General features: G+C 38.8%; 1 protein-coding gene across 1 annotated transcript in view; it reads left to right on the top strand.

Moving 5' to 3' along the window:
• The window catches only part of SH3BGRL (SH3 domain binding glutamate rich protein like), an 81,586-nt gene extending 76,510 nt beyond the window's left edge, over positions 1-5,076 (top strand). Inside the window, exon 4 of the mRNA XM_062183424.1 lies at positions 3,765-5,076. Coding sequence (XP_062039408.1) covers positions 3,765-3,797 — 33 coding nt within the window. The 3' untranslated portion in view covers positions 3,798-5,076. The remainder of the gene's footprint in view (positions 1-3,764) is intronic.
• The last annotated feature ends 4,113 nt before the right edge of the window (positions 5,077-9,189 follow it).

Genomic DNA, 9,189 nt, shown 5'->3' on the forward strand with positions numbered 1-9,189 from the left:
CACCTGCGGCACCAGCATCCCATATGGGCACTGGTTCTAGTCCTGGTTGCTCCTCTTCCAGTCCAGCTCTCTGCTGTGGGCCGGGAAGGCAGTGGAGAATGGCCCAAGTGCTTGGGCCCCTGCACCTGCATGAGAGACCAGGAGGAAGCAACTGGCTCCTGGCTTCGGATGGGCGTGGCTCCGGCCATAGTGGCCATTTGGGGGGTGAACCAACAGAAGGAAGACCTTTCTCTTTGTCTCTCTCTCTCATACTGTCTAACTCTATCTGTCAAATAAAAAAAAAGGAAAGAAAAAGAAAACCTATGGGTGCTGGAGCTATGGTGTATCAGGTAAAGCTGCCGCCTACAGTGTTGGCATCCCATATGGGTGCCGGTTCGAGTCCTGGCTGCTCCACTTCTGGTCCAGCTCTCTGCTGTGGCCTGGGAAAGCAGTAGAAGATGGTCCAAGTGCTTGGGCCCCTGCAGCCATACGGGAGACCTGGAGGAGGCTCCTGGCTCCTGGTTTCAGATGGGTGCAGCTCCGGCTGTTGGGAACAATTGAGGAGTGAACCAGAAAACAGAAGACCTCTCTCTCTGTCTCTCCTTCTCTCTCTGTGTAACTCTGACTTTCAAAAAAATATAAATCTTAAAAAAAAAAGAAAACCTATGTACTGTTTAGCTAAATATTTATGGTGAATATTTATATAAAGCAAAGAATTCTTCTGTGGAAGATAAATTCTATTTCCTTTTGTAGATTTGATGCATTTAAAGAGAAGCACATAAATATTTATGATTGCTTATTTTATCAATACAAAATAGCATTTCCTTTTTTTGAAGTTTATTTATATTTATTTGAAAGGCATAGTTACAGAAAGAGAGAGAGGGAGAGAGACTCCATCTCTTGGCTTACTCCCTAAATGGCTGGCCAGGTCAAAGCCAGGAGCCAGAACTCCATTCAGGTCTCCCACACGAGTACAGGGGATCAAGCTCTTAGGTGCTCCTCTGCTGCTTTCCCAGGCATATTTAACATGGAGCTGGATCAGAAGAATAGTAGCCAGGACTTGAATCAGCCTCTATATGGGATGCCGGTAGCAGCTTAACCTGCTGCACCACAACACTTCCCCAAGATGATGTTTCTTAGTGGCATTTTCTACTTTGCAGTAGAGGTGATGATATTGAGATATGAAATAAAATAATTGATATTTTAACAAAAAATTAAAATCTAGGGGTGGACTTCTGGCATAGTAGTTAAGACGCTACTTCTTGTGCATCCTGGGAACACATGATGGCTCAAGTAGTTGGATCCCTGCCACCCAGATGAGAGTTCCACATGTAGTTCCCAACTTCAGCTTGATCCAGCCCAGCTGTTAAGAGCATTTGAGGAGTGGATGAGTGAGTGGGAGCATTCTCTCTCTCTCTCTCTGGCTTTCAAACCAAAACAACAAATTATAAAATTCTAGTGATGTCCATGCTGAAAGGAAAATGACCCCTCTGTAAAAGGCATGTTCAGTAATATAGTGAGGAAATAGAGGATGCTGGTTAGGAAAATATCATTATCTGGGGTTGAATCACCCTGCCCCAGAGAGGGATCATGGAGTCCACCTCTGCTGTGAGATGTTAAGTAATCCTATTTTCACTGAATTCATTCTGTTCTTATTGCATCTCCAAGAGAGACAGATGAGTATGTTAATAACATTTAGCTGTGGGCTTGGTTTCAGTTACAAGGCAAGCAAAAAAAAAAAAAAAAGCAAAATGGATGCCTGCAATGGGCCAAGCACTGAGCTAGGGACTTCATGTGCATCTCACTTTATCTCTACATCATCCTTATAAGCTGTGTCCTTAATGCCACTCTATGGAGGAGAGAACTGATATGCAGATAATTTAAGGAATTTGTCCAAGGATACATAATAATTGAGTAGCAGAGCTGGAATTTGTACTCAGGATGGTCTGAGTCAAAACCAGTGCATTTTTGGAATGATGTTTCATTGAGGTTGGGGCAGTGAGGTGGAAAATGCCTCATATGCTTATTTCTAAAGCTCTCTGCTTGATTAGATGACTCATAATTCTGTAAATATCAACCACTTTTAGATAATAAGACTTTCAGCTCAACTTTCATATTTTATGAATAAAACATAATTAGAAAAGTGAGTAGTGTACTTTAAATATGATATATTCTAAAGACAAACTGCAAAGAATTTTGAATTGCCTTTCATTTAAATGCCTATATTAGTAATTTCTTTCATCAAAAAGGGTAATAAGAGCTATGTGATTTTTGACAAATCATAGCAAAATGGATAGGGTGTGACTTCAGGGAATTAAGCTGCTTTCAAAATACAGGTTACTTGGTTATAGGATGAAAGACTACATGTTATATCATATACATTACTATACAACTGCTTCCCCAACTATATATACTAGACCTTTGAGGAGTCTTAGTGTAAAATTTGCGTTATGTAAGGAAATTTTTGAAAACTTGTTCTATAAAATGAAACAAGATGTATAATGTAGATCTAAGACATTCATTTTGACAGCCAAGCACTATGTTAGAAGCCTCAAAAGATCCTAGGGATTTTTTTCCTCTCTCCCTCCCTTTTTTTGTTGACAAGATGTTTTAGAAAGTAACTCAGTAGTATATTTAATCTATTTTCTAAGTGTGTCTTAGCGAAGTAGAGTGTCCTTTCTCATTTTCTTCTTTCCTTCATTTATGCCTTAAAAAAACACTCTAGCATTTATTTTTGTTTTTCCTCACTTTTTTTTTTTTGACAGCCAGAGTGGAAAGTGAAAGAGAGAGAGACAGAGAGAAAGGTCTTCCTTTTTTCCGTTGGTTCACCCCCCAAAGGCTGCTGCGGCCAGCGCACCACGCTGATCCGAAGCCAGGAGCCAGGTGCTTCCTCCTGGTCTCCCATGTGGGTGCAGGGCCCAAGGACCTGGGCCATCTTCCACTGCCTTTCCGGGCCACAGCAAAGAGCTGGACTGGAAGAGCAACCGGGACAGAATCCGGTGCCCCGACCGGGACTAGAACCTGGGGTGCTGGTGCCGCAGGCGGAGGGTTAGCCTAGTAAGCCGGGGCACCTGCCTTTCCTCACTTCTTTTGGATCAATATCAGAAGCTCATTTTAGAAAACTCAGCTTCTTCTGGCTTTTCCTAAGACTGTCAAGTCTTTGTTCAGTGACAGGTGTTTAGAGTGATATAGTCTGGCATACTTAATTTCTATGATTTACATCTGACATTTGTTTGGTTAAAGTCGCTCTGGCCACCGATCTTTAGTTTAACAAACTTTGAAGTTTGTTTTGTGTCAAGTACTATGTTGGGCTCCAGGCACATATATCAGTCAGACTTCCTAGGCTGGAGGTGCTCGGGATCCAGATGAAAGAGAAGGTAACTTGATTGCTTTTCATGCATACTCTCATGAAACAAAAACTCAACAAACTGTAAACATTGGGCAATAATATTTTTGAATGTTGAGTTTCCATGAAAATTTACAAAACAGGAAAGTAACTTTTTAAATGAAATATCATAAACTGTATAAAATATTATAAACTTTATATCACTTGCTTTTGGAATTATTTCAAACCATGAGTAATGACTAGGCAATCATTTATTATTTCTAGCAGCAGTTTTTATTTTATAGGTTTTCTATTAAGAATTTTTAAGCTATCTTTTTTGGGGGTAAGTACTCTGCTTTTGAATATTCTTAGTAATTTGAGCTATTGTAGTCTAACCAAAACACATGGTGTCTGTTTTGTGATATTTAAACTTCTCTGTTTTGTTTGTTTTTCATTTCAGGAAGCAGAAGCGCAGGCAAAGCAGGAAGCATGAACCTTAAGCATTCTGCCTTAAGCATCCTGAAAAATGAGTCTCTACTGCTTTTATACAATAGCAAAATTATCCTGGCTTCAAAAGAAATAGGCTTAATGTTGAAATAATAGATTAGTTGGTGTTTTTGCATGCAAACAAGCAAAGTGAATACATAATTAAAATGTGAACATTATGATGGAGGAGAAAGGGAGATGAACATAAATTTTTAAGTAGATATCATGGAACTGTATTGCTATCTGCCAAGTCAATTTTATGTACTTCAATGATTTTATAAAGAAAACATCCTTCCCCCCTTTTGGTGTTATTATTGCAGCTTAAGGGTATCTGCAGCTCAACACCGAGAAATTTTAAAATGAGAGCAACAGACCCAAAGTATCTGTCTCTTGTTCCCAAATTACCTCATTAGTTTTAGTGAACAAGAATATGTACCTTTTTAATGTGCTGATATTGTGATTACAAAGTATTTACAGGTAATGTTAATGGTATATTAAACATTGCAGTTTCCTACAATGTGATTATAACACTCCCAATAACACTCCCATTCTTTTGTAGATGAACCTTCTGACATACTGAACCGTACATTTTCCAGGCTTCTAAATGTTGCCTTTCATTGCACACTTCAGTGATTTAAAATAGATGACTTCCCACAGAAAAAGCAATGGATGCATTTAGTTGACAAGTTCCCTGTTTAACTACACAGCTATGATGGAGTTGTGTTTCTAAATTGATTGTCTCAGTGAAATATGCATGTGTATATCGTGGAAGTGGGATGACAAGTAAGTTTAAAATGGCATCCTCTTGCAAAGAGCTCAGACTTTTACTTAACCATTAAAAATAAATTGGAACTCATTACCCATGACTGGTTTTTCTTGGTTTTTTTGCTGAAAAACATCTTAGTGGTTTTCCTCATTTAATACAACTTATAATCATGAATGCAACTATTTCTCAGTTATCTGACCTTTTTGTCTGTGGTTAGGCATATGGTATGTGAGTACATTAATCTAAGCAGAGAGAATCACAAGATTTTAACTTAGAAGACTTTTTAAAAGACACAAGAATCATGGCCTGTATCACTTATCCAGAAGATACACATATTGTGCTTTAATTCTGTACTACTAGTTCTAAAAGCAAACACCATTTAAACTATTTTATCATATCTGTTGTATGCAAGTCTGTACTCTTTGCAAAAATCAACATGTAATGAAGAAATGGCTTTGTTTACTGAAATTCTAACTTGATGCTATGCTTTAAAATAAATTCAGTACTTTTAGAAACATAATTGATGTGTTTCTGGAGTTTCTAAATGACATAATACATTGTAATTTTAGAGGAGTACTGTCTTATTTTAGAGGGTTGGGCAGGAAGAAATAGAAAATAACTGAAAGAAAACAAATTCTTTAGTTTTCCTTTTAGGACTCTGAATTTTGCAATACAAGCTAGAGTCCAACTATTCCAATGTTTTGTTTACAGAAATACGCAATAGAGAATTATGCAGGAAACAGGGTACTGAAAAATATTTTAAAAATTAGCCACTATTTTCTGTTGAGCTTTGTTAAATGCTATGCATGACACTTGCAATATTCTATGTGAATGTGTTTACTTTTATTTTAGAAACAAATGAATTAACACTTCCAAAAACAGGTGTTCTTCAAAAACAGATGCATTTTTTGACATATTCATATCTATTATACTGTGTCTTAAAATTAAGGGTAGGCATTTGGTGTAACAATTTAAGATGCTGCTTGGAACGCCCGCATCCCATATCAGAGTGCTCGGGTTCCAGTCCCAGCTCCTGATTCCAGCTTCCTGCTAATACAGATCCTGGGAGGCAGCAGGTGATGACTTAAGTACTTGGGTCCCTGCCACTCATATGAGACCTGGACTGAAATCCTGGCTCCTGCCTTTGGCCCAGCCCTACCTCAGCTCCTACAGGAATTTGAGGAGTGAACCAGAGGATGGAAGATCTCTCTCTCTCTCTCTCTTTCTCTCTCTCTCTCTTTCTCTCTCTCTCTCTCTCACACACACACACACAAATAAATAAAATAAATAAATAATTGACCTACACGTATGTGTGTGTGTGTGGTGTGTGTGCATATTTAGAGTACAAGTTTGGGTTAAATTGTCCTAAATCGAAATCTTTCATTTTGTCAGTCAATTGAAAAGCAAAATTCAAGCTATTAAGGTAAGTTTTATAAACAAGTTTCACAGTGTTTACCTGGAAAGTTTAACCCTTGCTACCTGTTATATTACATTTGGCATATTTGTGTTTATATATCAGACCTGCTATTTTGTTAATTTCACTTAGTAGAGTTGATTTAACCATAAGAATACTTAACCTTTAGGAAAGTTCTCATTTGCACCAAGCAATGGCAATTGGTTGTTGATTGTATTATTAAATGTTTCTGGCTGGCCCAGTGGCTCACTAGGCTAATCCTCCGCCTGCGGTGCCGACACTCCGGGTTCTAATCCCGGTTAGGGCACCGGTTCTGTCCCGGTTACTCCTCTTCCAGTCCAGCTCTCTGCTGTGGCCCGGGAAGGCAGTGGAGGATGGCCCAAGTGCTTGGGCCCTGCACCCGCATGGGAGGCCAGGAGGAAGTACCTGGCTCCAGGGTTCGGATCAGCGCAGCGCTGGCCATAGTGGCCATTTGGGAGGTGAACCAACGGAATGAAGACCTTTCTCTTTGTCTCTCTCTCTCTCTCTCTCTCTCTCTCTCTCTCTGTCTCACTGTCTGACTCTGCCTGTCAAAAAAAAAATGTTTCTTTGGGAGTCTGGGAGAAGGGGACTTTTGAAACAAAGATGAGTAATTACTTGCTTAGGAAAGCCTAAACATGGAAAATTTTGTTGAATCAGTTTTCATTGCGCATACTCTATTCACTAAATCAAAGAAAAAGGAAGATTCACAAGTAATGTTTTCACAAGTATTGTTGAAAATACAGAAAGGCTGGCTCTGATTTCATCTTTTTTTATGTATTTCTTTTCTTTTGAAGAGTTCCAGTAAAACAGATTAAGAGACATTCACATTTATTTGAACCTACTGATCGTCTTGCCCCTCACCACACCAATCCTGTCACTGAATATTTTGTTATCCCCTTCCTTTATTTAATAAGCAAAATTTTTTTACTCCTCATATAAAGAGCTACCATACTATTAATATAATTATTTTGCCATTATTGCGTTTTCGAAAATCTTCATTGAGATATAATTCACGGAGCCGGCACTGTGGCGTAGCAGGTCCAGCCGCCACCTGCAGTGCCGGCATCCCGTATGGGCACTGGTTCTAGTCCCGGCCACTCATCTTCCAATCCAGCTCTCTGCTATGGCCTGGGAAAGCAGTAGAATATGGCCCAACTCCCTGCACCCGCGTGGGAGACCCAGAAGAAGCTCCTGGCTCCTGGCTTTGGATCAGCACACCTCCGACCATTGTGGCCATTTGGGGAGTGAACCTGTGGATGGAAGACTCTCTCTCTCTCTCTCTCTCTCTCTCTCTGCCTCTCCTTCTCCCTCTATGTGACTCTGACTTTCAAATAAATAAATAAATCTTTGGAAAAAAGAGAAAGATAGTTCACATACTATAAAATTCATACAATATGTAATCATATCCACAATTGAATTTTAGAACATTTTGTCATCCAACAAAACTGCTTAGCCATTAGCAGCCATTACCCACCCTCCCTACTCCCTCAGCCCTGTATAACTACTAAATTATTTCTGTCTCTATGAATTTGTTTATTCTGGACATTTCATTATAAATGGCATCATACAATATGCACTTTTGTGACTATATCTTCCATGTTGTAACATGCATTACTAATTCATTACTTTTCATTATTGCATAATATTCCATTGGGTGCATAGAACCACATTTTAGTTGCTGATCATGTGATAGACATTTGGGTGGTTTCCACTTTTTGGCTACCATACAGAATGCTATGAACATTAGTGCACAATTTTTTTTTGTTGACACTTCTTTTCAATTCTTTTGACTTATATAAATGTAAGCGTGAGTCATATGGTAGTTCTATATTTAACAACTTGAAGACTTACCAAGCTTTCACAAAGTGGCTCCATTTTACATTTCTACCAGCACTCTATAAGTGTTACAATTACTGGCCAACACTTGTTACTTATATTTATTTATTTATTTATATTTTTGAAATTTATTTGAGAGGGAGAGATGGGATGGGGTGGGGAAGGCTCCCCTTCACTACTTCATTCCTCAGATGCCCACAGTGGCCAGGGCTGAGCAAGCCAAAGCTGGAAACTGGGAACTCAGTTTGGATCTTTCATAGCAGTGACAGGAACCCAATTACTTGAGCTATCACTGCTGCCTCACAAAGCCTTCATTGGCAGGAACCTGGAGTCCAGAGCTAGAGCAGGTTTTGAATCCACGCACTCCAGTGGTGCAAGCTGAATGCTTGCTCCCTCTGCACGTGTAACTTTGTATCATTTTGAGGATAGCCATACTAGTAGGTATAAGTGGTGTCTAATCATAGTTGTGATTTATGTTTCTCTGATGGGTAGATATGTTCAATGTCTTTTCATATGATTATCATCATTTGTATGTCTTCTTTGGAGACATGTCTTTCCAAATCCTTTCTTTTTAATTGATTTATATGTCTTTTTACTGTGTAGATGTAAGAATTCCATATATATTTGATTATAAGTCTGTTGCCATTTGAATATATGGTACTAGAAAATACGTTTTTCCATTTTAAGTGGAAGCGTTCAGAAAGAGCGTAATTAGCCTAGAGTAGAAAAACACAAGTTAAGTACCTGGTACAGTGACTGACACCTCACCAAATGGTACACAAGTCCATATTTAATGGCAGATAGCTCTTCTAACTGCATTCTACCTTTTTTTTATTCCCTACGGCTTATCTATCACCATTCTGTGTTTTGAGAATATAAAAAGGAAAAGACATTTTTGGTCATCAAGTAACTCAATTTTTAAAATCGTGTTCACTATATTATATAATGCCTAAGATTTAAAGTACTGCTGTGATACTAATTATGGTTAATTATTTGTTCAACTCGTGTTTTTAATTGCATCCTATGTAGCAGGCACTTTTTTAGGGCATGAGGAAACTACCATGAACAACAATGTCTCTATTTTCAAGAAACATATAGTTTAGTGGCAGATGATGGACAAATTGCTAGCCGTTTCTAATAGAGTAAGGTAAGTAAGTGGCGCTGAGAGGACTATAATTGGTACCTCTTTATGTGTTGGTGGACATAGAAGGTAGAAAGGCAAAATTTTCTAGAGAAGGGGTATGTGTTGACACAGTGGCTTAAGTCCCTGCTTGATACTCCAGCATCCTGTATTAAAGTGCCTGGCTTTCCTGGCTTTGCTTTAGATTCTACCTACCTGCTAATGTGTACCCTGGAAGGCAA

This window comes from Lepus europaeus, chromosome X (assembly GCF_033115175.1).
Source record: "Lepus europaeus isolate LE1 chromosome X, mLepTim1.pri, whole genome shotgun sequence".
Lineage (NCBI taxonomy): Eukaryota > Metazoa > Chordata > Mammalia > Lagomorpha > Leporidae > Lepus > Lepus europaeus.